The 23,242-nt window shown below is 37.8% G+C and overlaps 1 protein-coding gene across 4 annotated transcripts in view; it reads right to left on the bottom strand.

The window, feature by feature from the left end:
- The window catches only part of STK33 (serine/threonine kinase 33), a 216,821-nt gene that overhangs the window by 89,024 nt on the left and 104,555 nt on the right, over positions 1-23,242 (bottom strand). For 2 of the 4 annotated variants that reach the window (XM_012000247.1, XM_012000248.1), the window contains 2 exons: positions 3,409-3,794; positions 1,881-1,994 (listed from right to left, as the gene is read on the bottom strand). The exons of 1 other annotated variant lie outside the window; for it this stretch is intronic. In XM_012000247.1, the coding sequence (XP_011855637.1) occupies positions 1,881-1,994; positions 3,409-3,633 (339 nt within the window). In that variant the 5' untranslated portion in view covers positions 3,634-3,794. The remainder of the gene's footprint in view (positions 1-1,880; positions 1,995-3,408; positions 3,795-23,242) is intronic. One more of the 4 variants, XM_012000249.1, reaches the window with a different exon arrangement.

Raw genomic sequence — 23,242 nt, 5'->3', positions numbered from 1 at the left:
ATATTAACACATGGTGATGAAGGAGAAAATAGTTTATTATTTCTAATAATTGTGTAAGGATGTTATTAAAATGATAATGTAGATCTACTTTTATTGACACAGAAGAAGTCCATGACATAGTGTACAGTGTGAAAAGCATATAAGATATGATTTCATGATGAAAATGTATGTATGCGGAGGTGCTTACATGGATATCTGGGAAAATGTTCATCTAAATATTAAAAGTAGTTATGTAAGGGTAATAGAATTGTGGATGCTTGTAATTTCCTTCTTTATACTCTTCTGAAATGTTTAAAATATTTAAAATGAGCCTATTTTATGGGGGAATAGAAGCTTCAACTTCAGCTACACCAGGTTAAGGTTACTTCTTTAAAATACGTATATATATTTGAAATATCCCCTAATTTAAAACAGGAAAAATGTTAAAGAAAAATAAAACAAAACTAGTACATGCATAGAAAAAGTGAAGGTAATAATTTTTAAATTGGTTATATTTGGTTGATGATTTTTATTTTCTCCACACTTCTATTTGCCTAATTTTTCACAATGAACACATTTTGCTTTTATAAAAGCTCTTAAGACTAAATTTGTTATTTCTTTATTTTATTGTTTTTGGAGACAAGGTCTCACTCTGTCACCCAGGCTAGAATGCAGCAGTATGATCATAGCTCACTGCAGCTTCAAACTTCTGGGCTCAAGTGATACTCACATCTCAGCATCCCCGCAGCAGCCAGGACTACAGTTGCATGCCACTATACCCTGCTAATTTTTTAAAAAAATTTTGTAGAGAAGGAGTTTTGCTGTGTTGCCCAGTCTGGTCTCAAACTCTTGGTCTCAAGTGATCCTCCATCCTCAGCCTTTCAAAATGCTGGGATAACAGGCATGAATCATCACGCCTGGCCCAAGACTAAATTTAAAACTTGGTAAACTTGTCTGTGTGTGTTGTAAGTACAGGCCTTTAATTAAAGGGGAGAAATTTAAACTTTTCAAGTCAGAGTTTCTCAGGCCAGGCAGCTTTTCTAAGCACTTCATGTAAGTTGCCAAATATCTTTTAAAATAAGTTTTGACATCAGGCTTGATCATTTCTAGCTTTTGATTTAAAGAGAAAGACATGCAACTCTCCCTTTCACGTGACCACTGTAGGATTAATAATTGGCCTAATTTCAATATTTTTGTGTATCAGGCACTAGGGAGGCCAAAGGAGAGGGAGAGAGATGAAGAGTGGTCAGTCAGCTGAGCAATCAGAACATAAACATTTATTAAGTATACCATCTTAAATGGGTGCAATTTGTGGTGCCCCAAAGCAATTTAAATAGTAACATTAATGCAATTTTCTTCTTTTTGTGGTTGTTCTTACTGCAGTTTCTTTAATGTAAAAACACACATTTTAATTTTTTATTATTCTAATATTTAATTCATATTTTATATAATAATTTGAATCCTGGAAAAATAATATTGGTATTTATCCAATCGCGGGATGGAAAAGATGGAGGAAGTCATGAGGGAGATTCTGGCCTCACTATCAAGGAAGTGAACAGCCAAACTAACTAAAATCATCTAGTCCTTTTCTGCATCATGAAAAGGTCTAAACAAAGACTCCACTATTGTTTTCAGCAATGGCCAAGACCTGAAGATGAAACTATCCTCATTTTATCTAATGAAAATGTTCTCTACTTTAATTAAAATCCACTTGGTCCTCCATAAACAGAAAATAATTAATCTGTATTTTCTTTAGTAAAAATGTTACCATACTTGAAAATGGTATGTTTCCTCTTTACTTCCTTTCTTTAGAGATTTATTTTTAAATCATTTTTTTCCATTAACCATTGACTTAGAAGAAACCTGAAAGTTCACAGTAGCTTCATTTGCTTTCTATATACCTCAATAGCAGCTCCATTCTCAATCCTTATGTGAGGAACTTTCCCTTCTATAAAGTTGCCCCGACCCCACTGTTGTTGAGATGCTTTTCTCTCTACATTTGAGGTTCTTGAGGGCTGGAATCAAAAAAAAATTAATAAAAAAAACAACAACTTTAAGATGTAATATTCTTGGTTGACAAAGAATCCTAATTTAGATAATCTGGTAACTCCTTAACGTGTGCCATGTTTACTATGCACAAGATTGTTTACTGTCTTTTTCAAATTCTAAGCTCTACGCAATTCATTGGCTCATTAGGTTAAAGGAGACCTTAAGAAGTTATTCAATCCAATCCCCTGAATCCAGGAAAGTCTACATGATAACCAGCACAGCAGATTCATCAAAGTTTACCTAGTCATTCTCTGAAATCAAAGAAAGCAACTTTATAGCTTTCTCAATCACTCTCCTTTCACAATTTCACAACCATCTCAAATAGCTTATACATAAATTATTGGCCACTCAAAAATATGCTTTGAGTGAAAATAACATAGTAACAACTCACTCTGAGACATCCATATAGCAGTAACTATATGGTAACACAAATCAGAAATAACAGTCAAGGGAGAATATATGAAGAAGGTACAATTTTGAGGAATGGGAACCTGACTTTTCTTAGGCTTATTGCTCTCTGTCTCCAAAGTTGTGCTGTATCAACCACAATCTTACACACTGCCTATTCTATATAAAGATGAGTATGGCCAGGCACAGTGGCTCACGCCTGTAATCCCAGCACTTTGGGAGGCCGAGGTGGGTGGATCACATGAGGTCGGGAGTTTGAGACCAGCCTGACCAACATGGAGAAACCCCCCTCTCTACTAAAAATACAAAAAATTAGCTGGACATGGTGGCACATGCCTGTAATCCCAGCTACTCAGGAGGCTGAGGTAGGAGAATCACTTGAACCCAGGAGGCAGAAGTTGCGGTGAGCTGAGATCATGCCATTGCATTCCAGCCTGGGCAACAAGAGCAAAAGTCTATCCCAAAAAAATTTTTTTAAAAAGATGAATACATCGAAATCAGTACAACTGGGTAGCCACAGATTATTTGTAACTAATGCAAACTGATTTTGTTAAGTATAGTTCATATTCCACCGAGACAACCATGACTTAAATAACAAAGCCATAACTACCCTTTACTTAACCACAACCATAAATCTCATTCTTCATCAGCTGAAGAAAATACTCAAAAATTCAGATTTAATTCAACTTGAAAACCAATTCATTTCTGCATAAACCATTAAAAAAAGAAGTGGGGATAACATGTTTAATTACCTCGTGTCCTGAGAAATAATTAATTTGGGCAGTGGCTGGAAACATAATATAACAAGTTACTAACCAAATTTACTCACCTCTTCTGTGAGAAAGAAATGTTTAATAATAATGAAGGCAATGAATTAACTAACAAGAACTCATGGGATATGGATGAAGCTAGGAGTGCCATCAGGGAACAGGATATCAACTTGTGCTTAGATGTGGAATCTTTGATATTTACCAAATCTTTTCCAGAGGTTATGTCTCTGTTGGTACTTTTTTCTTTTTTTCTCTCCAGTGAAATTAAAGACTCTGCACTACCAATGCTTGACGTCTGCGACATTTCCACCACTAAAACTGGAGGAACCCTTGTTTTGCTGGAACACACACAAAGTACATCTTTCTGAGAAGCAGATGAACAGTAAGGGCATTCTATGGATTTTTTATATAAGTCACTATCAGCCATTTGTTTAACTCTGCAACAAAAGCAACTTTAAAAATCCTTCCACTGTTTGAGGAAGAAAACCAGAACAGAAAGGATAAGGTAGTTGATGGTGAAAACTGTAACTTCGAACTGGTGAAGTCCTTAAGTTAAGGATGCACTAGACACATATTCACACGTGAGAGCTGCAGAAAGAAAAGAAATCACCATTTAGATAAATTCTTATCCTATCACCATCCTGGAAATCAGAGAAAAGCTAGCAACTAGCACTAGAAGCATCCTGTATAGACATGAAAAGGACAAAATAGGACCACAAAACTGCTGAAAAGCATGGTCTAAAACAGCATCTTATCAAACTGCAGTAGTGGGTTATGAAATCCATTCTGTGGGTTGATATCACTTTTTAAAAATAAAGTAGAATCAAATAGATAATAGAATATTTAGCATACCTCCTTGGAAATTTCTGTGAAACTTTTAATTAGACAGATATGTATGTATAGAGTGTGTGTGTGCGTGTGTACTTGATCACAGTATGAAATGTATTTCTTAATGTCGGTTTTGGTTTTTTAAAAGGTTTAATACATTGGTGTTAAACATACATTACTATGGTTTCAAATTTTAAACCTTAATCTATTTATTAGTAGAGCAAATTCCTATTACATACTTTACAAAGGAGTGAATAATTCACTTTTTATAAAACTAGCTAATTCTAAAAGTTTAAGTATCCTCATAAGTATCCTCATTTTTATATTGAGCAAAAATAAAAATGAGTGGGTGCTACTTTTCCCTGAGCCTAAAATAAGTATGGCAGCATTTTACTTAACTAGGACCATTGGCAGCTGCATAGTGGCAAGTTGGAAAGATCTCATTTGAGGAGGAAGAAAAATACACTCTGAGGTACATATAAAGGAGTACCTTGAGAAACTTCCAGAAGTAATTGGGAGCACATTATTATAGTTTTATGCTATAGCATTTCAAATAGTCTTTAAAAGTAGATTTTGTAGTCATAGATTGATAAAGCTGGGGATATATGCAATATACCGTTATCCTTTGAACTGGAATAAACTTGACTAGAATAGGAAATTAAATATATTTATTTCATTAAAGAAATAGTTGGTTTTCTAATCAGAAAGCTGTGCTGACTTTTATCCAATCCTTATCTATTGTGATTGGCAGGAAAATCTGCCAGGCCCATAGGATTTTATAAAAGATACTGCTAGTAGTTTACCTAAAAGTTGTCCTCCCATTCTTTCTTACAAACAAAATTCTGATTTTCTTTGGGGCAGCAATATGCTCATTAACATCCTACATTTCCGGGCTTCTCTTTCAGATTGGGGTAGCCATGTGACTTATGGCCATTAAGCTTAATAGAATGCAGGCAAAGCTGCACTTACAAGAAAATTTATACTCTTAAACCTTTATTAAAATCAGAGGAGAAAGGATAAAAATATACTAAGCATGCAGTCAAATCTAAAAGATAGAAAAACATAATTAAAGAGCAAGATTAAGAAACAGAAATGACAAATTTTCTTGAATTTTGTCTATAAGGTCCCAAATAAATGGACTCTTCACTACCTCTCAGTTTTCATATCTCCTCTCTCTCAGATACAGTAGCCTCTTGCTGCTCCCCTAATATGCCAAGTATACTCCCTTCTCAAGGCTTTGTCCTTCTGCTTCCTCTGCCTGGGATGCTTTTCCCTCAAACATTCACACAGTTTGCTCCCGTGCTTCACTGTGCCTTCTGCTCAGTTGAAAGGCTTTCCTAACCACATCATCTAAAACAACAAGCCCATGCTCTCCGCCCCTTACCTTGCTTTACTTTTCTTCATGCCACTTATCATTTCACTCAGGAAGTTTCATAGCACAGTCCTCTCCTACTTTTATTGAACAGACGATTCTCATATAAATGGTTTCAGAGCATACAAAGCCACCCACTTCATTTTATTCACTTAGAATAACCAAAATCTGACCATGGTCAGTGTTCCCCAAAAGGGGGATTTAGAGGTCAATCTCATTTGTGAATAGATTTTAAAATCCTAAATGCTGTACTTACATTTACCCCAGGTAATGTGTACAGTGTATTATAAGATTATTAAATAGAATTTAATAATAGATAAGTCAGCCCAATAAATATGACCTTTCATCAAAGTGGTGGAAAAAAAATTTCTATTGTGATTAAAACTTATAATGGAGAGTATGGGGACAGGTACATTAAAAGTGCCCTCCAGACAGGCAGAGGAAGAAAAGAATGCAACTGATGCCACTCAAAACACACACACACACACACACACACACACACACACACACACACCCCTCTTATAAACACTTAACCTGGTTTTTCAAGAATATGTAGCAAGACAAAGAAAATTCAGAATGTAGCCGTATCACTTTGCAAAATGATTTAACTTCAGACCTAGAAGAAAATGTTTTGCATTTCAGGTTAAGTATAAAACCTATAACCATCAATGACTCAGAGCAGTGGAGTAGATCTGCAAATAATAGGCTTTCTGTCTGGGAAAAATAGTGCTTTCTCTCTGCAGGTGTAGAGAAGTCCCATGTCAGATGTGTAAAACATCATTTTTTGCATACATTAAGAATACTGACTTTATGGTACTTTTTATAAGAAACTGTAAGAAGCATTTGTAACGTACAGTTTTATTTAACTGCAGTTGAGTTCCTTCATGATAAACTGTACTCCTAAAAGCATACTTACCATATCCTTCAAGGTTTACAAATATATATATATTCACGAATTTTCAACAGAATCTTTAAATATTAAAATTTTCATTTTAAGATAGATTTTGGGAGATCTAAAAACAGCTATTCTTTTCTTAGCTTTGTTCAGAAAGCATTTCCTTTAATTTTCATCAATTTTTCAATAAGTCATTATTGTATCACTGACATTGTCATAGACTTCTGAGTACTTTCTCGCTCCAGCCTTCTGATTTATCAGTTGCCTTAGAAGTACTCGGTAGCTATAGTCATAAAGCACAGGAATTTTTTCTATTACTCACTGAGAAGTTTCATTTTTGCTCTCCAGTCTACCAAGCCCTGCATTTGCCAAAGTAATGTTCTACTTTCTCACCACAGCAATTCTAAAACAATAGGTTGAATAGCTGCATGCAAAATTTCTTGACAAGAATTAGATTTCAAATTTAACTTCTTTTTGCCCGGCTGAATTCTAATTATTTTAGCTTAAACAAAAACCAAGATAGAACAAATGTTTACTCACATTTATTTCTTTCTCATTTACGAATTGATCTGAAAGATTTGTTACTAAAACAAATCTACTATCTCACAGGACAAATGATGTCACTCATATTTTAGAGGCTTAAAATTAATCAAGTATTGCAAACTTATGTAAACACAAAGATTAATAGCTCTTTTTCTATAGAACCATGTAATTATCTTTAAACAGGACTTTAGATATAAAAATATGTATTACAAAACCAAAGAATCTTCTAACACAATAATGGTTCTTTGTGTCTCCAAAGATTGGACATACATAGGAATCGGACATAATATAAGTAAATAAAATAAGTTCAAATCATGTCAGTATTTAACTAACACATGAGCCTTCCTTTGGCTAAAGGTTTTCATTTTATTTTTAGAACTAAGGCAAGTCAATAAAACAACTCTGATACCAAAAATCTCTGAGCTTTTATTTAATCATAAAAAGGTCTCTTACATATTGGCCTAGAAGATACACTTATAGCAATTTCCTCAAGAAAATGAACACAAGAATGGTTTTATAAGCTATAACTAGCTACAATTTTCTTCTCCAAAAGCAATTTTTAAAGTTTTCTTTACTAAGACTGTGTCTACAAGAAACCTAAATAGTCAATTCAGTCAAAAATATGTTTTATTCAAGTAAAGGGAAAAAAAACTTATGGATTGTCTGACATTCTGCAGACCAAGCCAAATGACTGACTGCTTTTGTAACATGTTTACAAAGCCTAAAGAAGGGCCCAATGAGTTTTCTAGTTCATATTGCCATATTTTAAGGAAGACTGGCACTTGCTTATTATTTTCATTAAGGGCATGATTAGGAAAATGAGTCTGTATTGTCTTATAAAAGGATTTACAGTATATTTAAAATTTACATTATTTCAGAATTTTAAAAAATGTTTGACTGGTGTTTGCTTTAATTTTTCCTTTCTATTTTGATTTGCATGATGTTCCTCACTGATTAAGCTGTAATACGGAAGGACAGTCTTAAATGTGGCCCCTATACTGACAGTTAAAAGCGAGAACAGAGGTCAGGCGGTGGCTCACGCCTACAATCCCAGCACTTTGGATGGCTGATGCGGGTGGATCACGAGGTCAGGAGATCGAGACCATCCTGACCAACATGGTGAAAACCCATCTCTACTAAAAATACAAAAATTAGCCAAGTGTGGTGGCATGCACCTGTAATCTCAGCTACTAGGGAGGCTGAGGCAGGAGAATTGTTTGAACCCAGAAGGTAGAGATTGCAGTAAGCCAAGATCGTGCCACTGCACTCCAGTCTGGCAACGGAGCTAGACTCTGTCTCAAAAAAAAAAAAAAAGGTGAAAACAGAAATTGCAGTTCAGAGACAGTGGATAAACCAGGAAACCCTCTCCCCGATTCTTCCCTGTTGATATCAGTCTTTTCTCCCTCTCCATTATAAGCAACCAGAAGCTGGCCGGGCACAGTGGTTCACACCTATAATCCCAACACTTTAGGAGGCAGAGGCAGGCCAATCACTTGCAGTCAGGAGTTCGAGACCAACCTGGCCAACATGGTGAAACCCCATCTCTACAAAAAATACAAAAATTAGCCAGTCATGGTAGTGTGTTCCTGTAGTCCCAGCTACTAAGGAGGCTGAGGTGGGAAAATCGCTTGAACCCAGGGGGCAGAGGTTGCAGTGAGCTGAGATCACACCACTGCATTCTAGCCTGGGTAACAGAGCGAGACTCTGTCTCAAAAAAAATAACAAATATAAAACTAAGCAACCGGAAGCCAAGGACCTTTCTCTAACATAGGCCCTTCCTTGTACATAATAGGCACTCAGTGAAAATTTTTGGGTGGTGATTTTGTGGAAAAGAGCCAGAATCATAAATCACTTAGTTAGAAAAACAGGAAGGAATATAGGAAAAGTTGTCAAAGAAATGAGGGGATCACATGGAGAAGAGATATCTCAAAGGGAATGTGAGAGCTCTCTTCACATTTCTGAAGAAGATAAGGCATACAGGATTAGACTTCTGTGTGATTTGAAGAGAGAGTGGGTGCCAATTTCCATCTAATATAAAGGGCTTCCTGACATTTATAGCTGTCAAAGATAAAAGGAAAGACTATCTCAGTGACTACAAGTGTTTGAGTAGAGGCTGCAGTGTCAGTTGGAAGAAGGGAAGCAATGGGGGAATTTAAGCACAGACTAGGACGTATTGAGGTTCCTTCTACCCCTAAAATTATATGAAGATGAATCACTCCCAACGATCATCTGAGATGTAACAGACATTTAAAGGAATGGAAGTGGCATTGTTCCTCACCTCCACTGTGGAGATTTCAATATTATAATGGGGATCCAGATCAGACCAAACCAGTTACAGCCCTAAAATTCACCTCAGTCAACATGAACTCCACCTGTAACAGATCAGCATTATTGGAATTTATCCTGGGGTGGGGAGGGGCATAGTAAGATGCCGGGCGCGGGGGAGATGAGCCAGAAGGTTGGATGTGCTAAGAAGTAGTGGCCCTGCCTAGAAAAGAAAAAGATAAAAAACAGAAGAAAAAATATTATAAGAAAAAGGAAATAATCCCTCCTTCCTCTTCATGAAATCAGAGAACAGGTCTAAGAGTGAGCAAGTGGGCCCACATGTAGCTAAGGCAGACAAAAAATTCAGTGTTGCCAATAGATTCTTGAAGAAGTAAAACTGCTCTAAGGATCCAAACAGGAAGGCTCTGCTGTGCTCCATCCAGGAAGCTGAAAAGAAAATAGTCTCCTCATACTCAGGAATCTTAATCCAATAAGCAAAAGATCAATAAGATCAGGAATTCAACAGTAAATCTGGGAAGTCTGCTAGCTTTGACTATCATGCACCAATTAAAACTTTTTCACTAATAAATATATTAATGCAAAATTCCACAGTCAAGAGTACCTGTCCTCTACGTCAAACATTCTCAAGAGTACTGAGAGACAGGAGCTGTCCAAAGCCAGTAACTTTCTAGGAAAACTACGTAGTTAGCTGAGGAAATGTGTAATGTAACACTCTGACTTGGATGTTTCATTCCACATGAGGAAAGGCACTCTGATCCTCAAGATCATGTTCAAGGGAGGAAAGCACAATTGAAGGATTCAGGCAACTTTCCCCTTATAGCCAGACCACTGCAAACTTGACAACTCCAAACAGTCTACAACAAAATACCAACAACAGATTCCAAAATCCCTGTCTTCAAGTTTTAGCAGAAATAATATTAATAAAACAGAAACAACAACAAAAACTACACTGAACTGTGAGCCCCTCCAGGGCAGGAACCATGTCCTATTTACGTTGCCATTTATGTCCAACAAAAGGCCTCCATTAAGTAAGGATTATTGATTGAAAGTCATTAACTGATTGATGGAAACAGTGTTTTGGAGCTTACAAATATAACATACAAGGCAGGTACCCAGTGTAAGGCAGCCAATGACCTGACATGTAAACGAAGTCAGAATGTATCTGTGAAGTCTCCAAGGCCAAAAACTGCACCTCCACCATAATGAAGCCCTCACTCCATCCTGTAGCTTTCCTTTTGGAGCAAAATGTCAAAACCCCTACACCCAGCCTGACTCCAATCAGGCTAAATTTCTACCTGATTCTGAAAGGCTCCCTATCAGACAAGATGCTATAACTGCACCCCCATCTTATGTTCTAGTCAACATTTTTGGTTTTCAGGAGTCTAAAAGGATATAAACACGTAAGTATTTATTTTGGTGATGGGCAATATTGTCAAACCCAAAGGGCTTCTGCTAGCCTTACCTACTCCCCAACAACTATAGGCATTGGTCATAATAAACCTCATTATTAATATCTTCATATTCAACAAAAGATCAATCTTTTTGCAGACAGAGTAACTAACAATAACTGGTTTGTTTTTCTTTCATAACAAAACGTGTAAGTAGTAGCTAAGACCAAAAAGATTCATGTGAGACATAAAATAACTTTCCAGGCTCCCTAGCCACATAATTTCAAGTAAGAATGCTTGTTTTCTGGGAGAGCCTGTTTCCTTCGATCCCAGTGATGAGCCACTTATCCACAGCACACAAATCCTAGGCTCATAGCCAGAACAAAAGCATTTAGAATGTCATAGCTGAGGAATAAATGTGCCATGGCTGTTAAATTCAGCAAAACAGGAAAGATAAGGGAAGACTGCATCTGGCACCAGAACTACCCAGTAAGAAAAGGCACTCGGTGGCAAGTTTTCTATAAGTCTGATCAGTAAGAGTATCTAGAGGGCAGTTAGGAGTCCAGCAAAGAGCATCAGAGGCCCCACAGGAGAAAAGACCAAATGAGAATCCAGTCATCTAATAGTTTATGTATATATCCAGTACACACTTTAATACCTGTGATACACTAAGGACTGAATTAGGGATAAGGAGATTATGAAGGCACAGGCTTCACTCATAATGATTATGATAATGATAACAAATATGAACAAAGTATAAAAGTGATACAAAAGATGGAGTGGCCAGAGAAGTAACATGATCTAGTGGGACACATAAATTTTTTGAATGAGAGATACCAGGGTTTGAATTCCACTCCTATCTCTTATTAGCTCAGTTCCCCCGTATGCAAAGCAGCAGCAGCAACTATCTTGCTTTCTTTTTTTCTTTTTCTTTTTTTTTTTTTTTTGAGACAGAGTCTTGATCTGTCACCCAGGCTGGAGTGCAGTGGCACGATCTCGGCTTACTGCAAGCTCCACCTCCCAGATTCACGCCATTCTCCTGCCTCAGCCTCCCGAGTAGCTGGGACTACAGGCGCCTGCCACCACGCCCGACTAATCTTTTTGTATTTTTAGTAGAGATGGGGGTTTCACCATGTTAGCAAGATGGTCTCAATCTCCTGACCTCGTGATCCACCTGCCTCAGCTTCCCAAAGTACTGGGATTACAGGTGTGAGTCACCGCGCCCAGCCAGCAGTAACTATCCTATGTAATTGTTGTGAGGACTAACTAGATAACACTTGTAAAGTTCCTGGTACTTTGTCTGATACATATTATTGCTTTAAAAATCATTATTACTCAGTTGCTGAGGGGAAGTTTCGTGGGGCAGGTGATACTCAAACTAAGTTGTAAGGAATGAGTTGGAGTCACCTGTGAAGAAGTCAAGGAAAGGTTCTCCAAGTAGAGACACCAGCACATGCAAGGGCTCAGAGCCTGTGGTTCCAGATGAATGGAAGGAGGTGGTTTCCATTTGAAGGCGAGAACAATAGGAGAGACAAAGTTGGGTCTCTCTCCTGGGATGAGAAAAGGGAAGAAGCACTTTCAGAAAAAATTCGGGTTAAATAAGAGTGTTTTTCACTGAAGAATAGGCACAAAAGATGGATGGGGTGGAGTGGGACAAGAGGCTTTTGTTCTGAAGAGCTGCAAAAAGAAAAGACTACTGTAATGGAATAGTCTTAGGTGGGCACTGCCAGAACTGACCCTAATCAGCCACAGGTTTTAGTGAATAGAGAGTGACCACCAAATTCAACACTAACTCTGCAGCAAGCAATTGAAACTCTGCAATGGAGGGGGCACAGGGCATCAATGTCTGCTGAAAATATAAACTGTAAAGCTAAAAAGTATCAAGAATAGGCTCCAGCCAGTACAATCAATCAAAATCTACTGCCATACGAACATATTAGAATTTAGTGACAAATTCACTATAGTCAATGTTTCAATGTGACAAAATAAATGACTTATTTCTAATGAGTGCCAAAATTACAAAAAATACCAAACAATGCTTCTCACTATAACTTCCACAATGAAATATTAAGTTCTTTATTTTATACATATATACATGCAAATGCCCCTACTCCAAATTCAGTACTATTGCCAATAAAGCTACACCAATTTTAAGAAACAGAACATGAATGTTCTACCATTTGAGAGTCTAAAGACCCCAAGTTTCTAAACAGTTATTGAACATTAAAATCTCAGAAGTCTTCTGAGACAATTTTGCATCTATTTTTCATGTACACAAACTTAAAACGAAATGTTTGTACTCATGCTAAAGCAGAAAGAATCCAAGCTTTACTGTCAGACCAACGCTCAAATTCCTACCTAGTAACCTACCTGGTCTCAGTCTCCACATACGCAACATATATAGATGGTGTGTATATATATCTGAATGGCATATTTGTTTTAGGGATAAGGTATCACATATGTAAAGTCCTGATATGTTTTAAGCTCCTAATAAATGGAGGCTTTTTTTACTGTTGTGCAACTCTGTCAAAACCCGATGCATGATAGCATCAGAAAATTATTTTAGCAGTCGTAATCTCTCAACCTAATGCTCCAAATATTGTTCTACATGGATTCTAAGATACAAACTGCCATATAATTAGCTCATAGCTAGCTTAAAATACAACCCTATGGGAGCTTGCTCTAGATGTTTGCAGCTGAGTTGTAGAGGGAATGGCTTGATGAAATAGCCTACGAGCAACTTGTCAAGCTAAATTCTGAATGCTACAAGGCACCCAGATACCACATTTATAAGAACTGTATATTTTAAATATGTAAATTCTGAATAGCAAAGAGAACATTCTAATTTAGCCAAGACCAAAGTCTATCAAATAAAAATTACTCATCTATATTATACCTTAACAACTGATTGAGAAGGAATAGTATACATATGATTACGTTTTCAGAGAAAGGAGGCAACTGTATCCACAGATTTATTTATTTGGTGAGTTTTTGAAACCTTGCAATGGAACTATAAAAACAGTGTGATTAAAATCGATAGAGCACATCAATTGGTGATTCTGTTGCCCAAGAAAAGGCAACAAGCCTTAGGCATGTTATTAGTAGATTATACAATTTCACTGACAGGTTCAAGATTTTTAAAGGCAACTGAGAAAAGAGAGGATTTCTCTTTTGGTGCCAAGGGATTTTTCTCTTCTAAAAGGAAATCATCATGTCCTTTTAAAAATGAAGATTAAAAATGTCTTCTGTAACATTTGAAAAATAATATTGTTTTCCTTTATTTCCTAAAATAAAAATATATTGATGATTCTGATTAAAATTAAACTGAAAGCTATTTTTGTTGAACAATACTGTATCCAACCACATATCCATTTAACAAATATCAGAATAATTTGGGAAGTAGAAGTTATAAGTTTATTATTTCCAAAAAGTCCACGCAGAAGAACATGAAAGTCTAAAAATATGAGTTTCCAGACCTCTTCTGCAAAAATTATAAATGATTCTCTTTTCATGTATTAGTGATAAAAGTATATACTTTTACACAGGCCTTCAAAGTCAAAGAATGTTTTTTCAAAGCACACTTTTTAACCAGATAACAAAAGTTATGTAGATATAAATTTGTCTTATTAAAAAGTGACCAAGCCAAACCGAACCTAAAATCAGCAAGACTTTAGTCAGATATTCCACTATACTACAAACAGAAAATTGCAAAAATGTTCAGCTGGTTGCTTTATCGTGAAAAGTCCAGAGTAGAAACATCTTTGTGTAGCTGGGAAAACTAATAGCAACGATTTTATGTAGCTTTATGCTTACAACAGAAAAGAAAAAGTTGACTACAAAGTTGACCAGAGTTTAATCACTGAATCTCAATAGGAAATACAAGGCAAGGTTCACAGAAATAAATAAGTTGACTCAGTCATTAGGCTGTATAGCTTTTGCCAAATGAACAGTAAAGTCTACTTAGTGGAGCTTAAGTCTTTACACTTACATCAGGCATAATTTTTCAAAGAAAACTACAAAACACTACTTTCGTGTCAGTAATATATGTACATACTTGAAAACATATAATAGCTTTATATTCTAAATAACTATTGAAATAGATAGCTTTATTAACTAAATAATACAAACAATTTTCTTTAGCTTCTCCCTCTCCCTCAGTTTCCACATTCAATATTGACAAGTCCATTCTATTTCCAAAACACTTCTCAAATCAATCAGTTTTCCCTATTCCAAATATCATATCCTAGCCCACACCACTATCATCTCTTGCCTGGATTACTGCAAGAGTTTCCTAACTGGCCACCCTGACTCCATCTAAGCCATATTATCCAAAGCTTTCTCCATACTCTAGCCAGAATACTATTTCTAACACGCAAATCTGATCACATTTCTTCCCAAGAAAAACCACTTCAGTGGCTCCCAAAAGCACTGACATTAAAGTAGATCCCTTAACATGACATACAGGAGCCTGTGTGATACGGTCTCAGCTTAATTCTTCAGGCTTAACTCATACTACTTCCTTAACAAAATTTGCCAACATACAGAACTTCTTTCATTTCCTGGAATCCAGTGCTTTCTCTAGGCCTTCTTATGTGTACTCAGCGTGGAACACTCTTTCCCATTCTTCTCTTCATCTGCATAATTCCTACTCTTCCTGCAAATCTCAGCTTAGACATCATCTCCTCTGAAATTCTCTTAAAATCTTGAGTCTTGGTTGAGTCTCAGCCTCTCCTATGTACACTTACTACACCATACTCTGAATTGTACTTGGTCACCTCCTTGTTTGTGTCCTTCACTATACTCAAAGCTCCCTGAAGGCAGAGATGGTGTTTATGTTGTTAGTCACTGTTTATCAGGTGAGAGAATGACATGATAAAATGTGCTTTTTGGAAAGCACATTCTACCTTCAGTATAGAGAATGTACAGACAGCAGGACAAGCCAGGAGATGGGAAGACAGGAAATCATTACAATCGTTTTAAGCAAGATGAAATTGTGGCCTTAACTAGAAAAGCAAAATCAGGAATGAGGAAAGTAGACAAATTCTAGCGATATATAAGATGTATAGTGGTAAAACATGGTAACTAATCAGTTACGACGTGATGAGGGTATGAGAAAAGTCAATACATTGAAAACTGAGAGACATGGCAGCCATTTACTGAGACAGTAAAGACAGGAGGAAGAACAGATCTGGAGTAAAATAACCAGTTCAGTTTGGGATGTGCTAAGTTTGCTTTGTCTTAATTATGCCAAAATGGAATTGTAAGAGGTAATGGATATTTAGGACCAGAAATAAGGAGAAATCTAGGTAGAAACTATTAATTTAAGAGTTATTTCATAGAGGCTGGGCACAGTGGCTCATGACTGTAATCCTAGCACTTTGGGAGGCAAAGGCTGGTGGACTGCTTGAGCCCAAGAGTTTAAGACCAGTCAGGGCACTATGGCAAGACCCCGTCTCTACAAAAAGTACAAAAATTAGCTAGGCGTGATGGCACACCTGTAGTCCCAGCTACTCAGGAGGCTGACACAGGAGGATCACCTGAGCCCAGGAGGTTGAGGCTGTAGTGAGCTGTGATCATGCCACTGGACACCAGCCTGAGTGACACAGTGAGACCCGGTCTCAAAAAAAAAAAAAAGAGAGAGAGAGAAAGAGAGTTACTTCATAGAAAAGGCAACTGAAGTCATGCATATAGGTGACATCATCCAGGAAGGATATGTAGAATGGAAACAAGAGAGCCAAGAATAGAATTCTGAGTAACATTAACTTCTAAAGGATAATCAGAGGAAGTCTTCAGTGGACTGAAGACTGAAGAACGGAAAGGGTGTCCATAAAGGCAGCAAGGAGGTCATTTCTTGAAGGGAAGATTGGTCAAAAGCCAAATGGCTCAAAATTTTCAAATAACACGAAGACTAAAAAATTATATTTAAAAGTTGAGCTGTGGAATACCATCAGCAAAAATGGCAGATTAAGAATCTCCAAAATTTTTCTCATCCACAAAAGCAATGAAAAAATGGCCAAAAAAAAATCAGAATAAACTTTTTCATAACTCTACATGTTAACTAAAGGCTTGCAGTAACCCAAAAAGCATGTGTGAATGAATGGATATCAGTAGGAACAACAAGCTTTGTGGCATTTTAACTTGCCTTAGTCCCATCTCTGACTCTCTGTCTCTGCAATAAAAATAATCGTGAAAAGTAACAACCCACAATCCTGGTGCAGCTTACCAGCTACCAGGGAAAGGAAAATGGAGCTAGGGCTCTTTCAAATATTCATTCCCAAGAACTGTCATTATTTTACCATCTAGTGGTTCCCTGGAATAACCCACTTATAAGTCAGTCTGTATTTGGCCTAACTCAGGGCTTGCCAGTACAAAATGCCTCCTTCCCAGGGATTTGTAATTGTTGGAAATAATTACAAGCAGGTGTTTTAACTTCACAGTTGCCCAAGGCAGTTGATAACACTTGGAGCAACAATAGACTAACCAAAAAGTTTAAAAGAAAAAGCTGCAAAATGAGATCTCTGTAGGGGCTTTGAAAAACTCCAACATATTCCTGGGAATCTAGGAGGCTACACACACACATAGGGCTATATGCATGCACAGGAAAGACTTCAGAAGCTCCTAAACTCTCATTTCTGGCTGACCTTGAAGCTCTGTACAAGCAGGAAATGAAGGCTAAGGTAAGTTGTCAACTACCTTGCTTAGTGCTACAGTGTACCCCAACATGCACGTAGAGTTCCTCGGCTCAGAATGGGTGATTTATTGCTTCTAGGCATTGGAAGAAATCTTTTCCAATCATTAGTTGACCACCAAGATAAACGAGTAGAGACTTCCATGGTCACAAACAATATAGATCATAGTCTTCAGACAAGTAGTTCAAATTACTACTACTACAACCAGCAGCAACAAAACACACTGCAGAGGGGAAAGTATCTAATTTCCACAGTTGCCACATTTAAAATGTCTAATTTTCAACAAAAAAATTATGAGATATGGGAAAGAAAACAAGCAAGCATGGTCCATATAGAAGGAAAACGAAGCAATCAGTAGAAACTGCCCTAAGGAGACCCAAATGTTGAACTTACTAGACAAAGACTTTAAATGAACTGTTTTAAATATGTTCAAAGTGCTGAAGGAAACTATGTCTAAAGAACTAAAAGAGGCTGGGCACGGTGGCTCATGCCTATAAACCCAGCACTCTGGGAGGCTGAGGAGGAAGAATTGTTTGATCCCAGGAGTTCAAGACCACCCTTGGCAACACAGCTAGACCCTATCTATAGTAACATAAAGAATCAGCCAGGCATGGTGGCATGCACATCTGGTCTAAGCTACTTGGAAGACTAAGGTGGGAGGATTACTTGAGCTCAGGTGTTTGAGGCTTCAGTGAGCTATGATCACACTGCTACACTCCAGCCTGGGTGACAGAGCAAGAACCTATCCCCGCTCCCCCCCCAAAAAAAAAAAAAAAGAAAAAAGAAAAGAACTAAAAGAAAGTATAAAGGTATAACTATATTCCACCAATAAAGATGATCAATAAACATATATGTTTTAGTCTATCTTCTGCAGCTATAACAGAATACCACAGGCTGAATAATTTCTAAAGAACAGAAGTTTATTTGGCTCATGGTTCTAGAGACTAGGAAGTCGAAGAGCATGGCACTAGCACCTGGTGAAGATATCTCACAGTGGAAGGCATAACATGGTAAGCAAGCACGCGAGAGAGTAAGGAAATCAGGCCAAACTCATCCTTTTATCAGGAGCCCCACTGCTGTAATAAATAAACCATGATAATAGCATTAATATACTCATGAGGGCAAAGCTCTTATGACCTAATCAGCTCTTAAAGGTCCTACCTCTTAATACTGTTACAATGACAACTTTCCAGCACATAAACTTTTGGGAAACACATTCAAACCTTAGTAATATATAAACTATTTTTTAAAATTAAATAGCAATTCTGGAGTTGAAAAGCATAATAACTGAAATGAAAACTTCACTAGAGTGGCTCAACTGCAGTTTTGAGCAGGCAGAAGAGATAGTAAACTTGAAGATTGATTAATTGAGATTAGCTAGTTTGAGGGACAAAAAGCAAACAATTAAAAAAAAATACATAGGATCCCATTCCAAGATAGCCAAATAGGAACAGCTCTGGTCTACAGCCCCCAGTGTGATCAATGCAGAAGACGTGTGATTTCTGCATTTCCAGCTGAGGTACCTGGTTCATCTCACTGGGACCGGTTGGACAGTGGGTGTAGCCCACAGAGGGTAAGCCGAAGCAGGGCAGGGCATCACCTCACCTGGCAAGCACGGGGGTCGAGGGATTTCCCTTTCCTAGCTAAGGGAAGCTGTGACAGACTGTAGCTGGAAAAACAGGACACTCCCGCCTAAATACTGTGCTTTTCCAATGGTCTTAGCAAACGGCACACCAGGAGATTATATCCCCCGCCTGGCTCAGTGGGTCCTATGCCTATGGAGCCTTGCTCACTGCTAGCACAGCAATGATCGATCTGCAAGGCAGCAACCTGGCACGGGGAGAGGCCTGCTGCCTCTGTAGACTCTACCTCTGGGGGCAGGGCATAGCTGAACAAAAGGCAGCAGAAACTTCTGCAGACTTAAACATCCCTGTCTCACAGTTGTGAAGAGAGGAGTGGTTCTCCCAGCATAGCATTTGAGCTCTGAGAATGGACAGACTGCCTCCTCAAGTGGGTCCCTGACCCCGTGTAGCCTAACCGGGAGACACCTCCCAGTAAGGGGCTGACTGACACCTGATACAGGTGGGTGACCCTCTGGAACAAAGCTTCCAGAGGAAGGATCAGGCAGCAATATTTACTGTTCTGTAATCTTTGTTGTTCTGCAGCCTCCGCTGGTGATACTCAGGCAAACAGGGTCTGGAGTAGACCTCCAGCAAACTCCAACACACCCGCGGCTAAGGGATCTGACTGTTAGAAAGAGAACTAACAAACAGAAAGAATAGCATCAACATCAACAAAAAAGATATCCACACCAAAATCCCATCTGTAGCTCACCAACATCAAAGACCAAAGGTAGATTAAAACCACAAAGATGGGGAGAAACCAGAGCAGAAAAGCTGAAAATTCTAAAAACCAGAGCACCTCTTTTCTTCTAAAGGATCGCAGCTTCTTGCCAGTAACGGAACAAAGCTGGATGAATAATGATTTTGACAAGTTGACAGAAGTATGCTTCAGAAGGTCAGTAATAACAAACTTCTCCGAGCTAAAGGAGGATGTTTGAACCCATCACAAGGAAGCTAAAAACCTTGAAAAAAGATTAGACGAGTGGCTAACTAGAATAAACAGTGTAGAGAAGACCTTAAATGACCTGATGGAGCTGAAATCCATGGCACGAGAACTACGTGACGCATACACAAGCTTCAGTAGCCAATTCTATCAAGTGGAAGAAAGGATATCAGTGATTGAAGATCAAATTAATGAAATAAAGCGAGAAGAGAAGTTTAGAGAAAAAAGAGTAAAAAGAAACGAACAAAGCCACCAAGAAATATGGGACTATGTGAAAAGATCAAATCTACGATTGATTGGTGTACCTGAAAGTGACAGGGTGAATGGAACCAGGTTGGAAAACACTCTTCAGGATATTATCCAGGAGAACTTCCCCAACCTAGCAAGGCAGGCCAACATTCAAATTCAGGAAATACAGAGAATACCACAAAGATACTCCTTGAGAAGAGCAATCTCAAGACACATAATTGTCAGATTCACCAAGGTTGAAATGAAGGAAAACAATGTTAAGGGCAGCCAGAGAGAAAAGTCACATTACCCAAAAAGGGAAGCCCATCAGACTAACAGCAGATCTCTCGGCAGAAACTCTACAAGCCAGAAGAGAATGGGGTCCAATATTCAACATTCTTAAAAGAATTTTCAACCCAGAATTTCATATCCAGCCAACTAAGTTTCATAAGTGAAGGAGAAATAAAATCCTTTACAGACAAGCAAATGCTGAGAGATTTTGTCACCACCAGGCCTGCCCTACAAGAGCTCCTGAAGGCGAAGCACTAAACACGGAAAGGAACAACCGGTACCAACCACTGCAAAAGCATGCCAAATTGTAAAGACCATCGATGCTAGTAAGAAACTGCATCAACTAACAGGCAAAATAACCAGCTACAATCATAATGACAGGATCAAATTCATACATAACAATATTAACCTTAAATGTAAATGGGCTAAAATGCCCCAATTAAAAGATACAGACTGGCACATTGGATAAAGAGTCAAGACCCATCAGTGTGCTGTATTCAGGAGACCCATCAGTGTGCTGTATTCAGGAGACCCATCTCACACACAGAGACACATATAGGCTCTATAAAAGGGATGGAGGAAGATCTACCAAGCAAATGGGGAAAAAAAAAAAAAGCAGGGGGTGCAATCCTAGATGCTGATAAAACAGACTTTAAACCAACACAGATCAAAAGAGACAAAGAAGGGTAAAGGGATCAATTCAACAAGAAGAGCTAACTATCCTAAATATATATGCACCCAATACAGGAGCACTCAGATTCATCAAGCAAGTCCTTAGAGACTTACAAAGAGACTTAGACTCCCATACAATAATAATGGGAGACTTTAACACCCTACTGTCAATAGTACACAGATCAACGAGACAGAAGGTTAACAAGGATATCCAGGACTTCAAATCAGCTCTGCACCAAGCCGACCAAATAGACATCTACAGAACTTTCCACCCCAAATCAACAGAATATACATTCTTCTCAGCACCACATCACACTTATTCCAAAATTGAGCACATAGTTGGAAGTAAAGCACTCCTCAGACAACGTAAAAAACAGAAACCACAACAAACTGTCTCTCAGATCATAGAGCAATCAAATTAGAAATCAGGATTAAGAAACTCACTCAAAACCACAAAAGTACATAGAAACTGAACAACTTACTTCTGAATGACTACTGGGTAAATAATGAAATGAAGGCAGAAATAAACATGTTCTTTGAAACCAATGAGAGTAAGGACACAACATACCAGAATCTCTGGGACACATTTAAAGCAGTGTGTAGAGGGAAATTTATAGCACTAAATGCCCAAAAGAGAAAGCAGGAGAGATCTAAAATTGACACCCTAACATCACAATTTAAAGAACTAGAGAAGCAAGAGCAAACACATTCAAAAACTAGCAGAAGGCAAGAAATAACTAAGATCAGAGCAGAACCGAAGAAGATAGAGACACAAAAAACCCTTCAAAAAAATAAATGAATCCAAGAGCTGGTTTTTTGAAAAGATCAACAAAATTGATAGACTGCTAGCAAGACTAATAAAGAAGAAAAGCGAGAAGAATCAAATAGACACGATAAAAAATGATAAAAGGGATATCACCACCAATCCCACAGAAATACAAACTACCATCAGAGAACACTATAAACACCTCTATGCAAATAAACTAGAAAATCTAGAAGAAATTGATAAATTCCTGGACACGTACACCCTCCCAAGACTAAACCAGGAAGAAGTTGAATCTCTGAATAGACCAATAATAGGCTCTGAAATTGAGGCAATAATAAATAGCCTACCAACCAAAAAATGTCCAGGACCAGACGGATTCACAGCTGAATTCTACCAGAGGTACAAAGAGGAGCTGGTACCATTCCTTCTGAAACTATTTCATTCAACAGAAAAAGAGAGAATCCTCCCTAACTCATTTTATGAGGCCAGCATAATCCTGATACCAAAGCCTGGCAGACACACAACAAAAAAATGAGAATTTTAGACCAATATCCCTGATGAATATCAATGCTAAAGTCCTCAATAAAATACTGGCAAATGGAATCCAGCAGCACATCAAAAAGCTTATGCACCATGATCAAGTTGGCTTCATCCCAGGGATGCAAGCCTGGTTCATATGCAAATCAATAAATGTAATCTATCACATAAACAGAACCAATGACAAAAACCACATGATTATCTTAATAGATGCAGAAAAGGTCTTTGACAAAATGCAACAGCCCTTCATGCTAAAAACACTCAGTAAACTAGGTATTCATAGAACATATCTCAAAATAATAAGAGCTATTTATGACAAACCCACAGCCAATATCATACTGAATGCAGAAAAACTGGAAGCATTCCCTTTGAAAACCTGCACAAGACAGGCCACCACTCCTATTCAACATAGTATTGGAAGTTCTGGCCACAGTAATCAGGCAAGAGAAAGAAATGAGTATTCAGTTAGGAAAAGAGGAAGTCAAATTGTCCCCGTATGCAGATGATATGATTGTATATTTAGAAAACCCCATAGTCTCAGCCCAAAATCTCCTTAAGCTGATAAGCAACTTCAGCAAAGTCTCAGGATACAAAATCAGTGTGCAAAAATCACAAGCATTCTTATATACCAATAACACACAAACAGACAGCCAAATCATGACTGAACTCCCATTCAGAATTGCTTCAAAGAGAATAAAATACCTAGGAATCCAACTTACAAGGGATGTGAAGGACCTCTCAAAGGAGAACTACAAACCACTGCTCAACAAAATAAAGGAGGACACAAACAAATGGAAGATCATTCCATGCTCATGGATAGGAAGAATCAATATCGTGAAAATGGCCATACTGCCCAAGGTAATTTTGTACATTCAATGCCATCCCCATCAAGCTACCAATGACTTTCTTCACAGAATTGGAAAAAACTACTTTAAAGTTCATATGGAACCAAAAAAGACCCCACATTGCCAAGACA

This window comes from Mandrillus leucophaeus, unplaced genomic scaffold, assembly GCF_000951045.1.
Source record: "Mandrillus leucophaeus isolate KB7577 unplaced genomic scaffold, Mleu.le_1.0 Scaffold622, whole genome shotgun sequence".
In the NCBI taxonomy this organism is placed as follows: Eukaryota; Metazoa; Chordata; class Mammalia; order Primates; family Cercopithecidae; genus Mandrillus; species Mandrillus leucophaeus.
The sequence above is the reverse complement of the archived record's forward strand: the minus strand, read 5'-3'. Positions and strand labels throughout refer to the sequence as shown.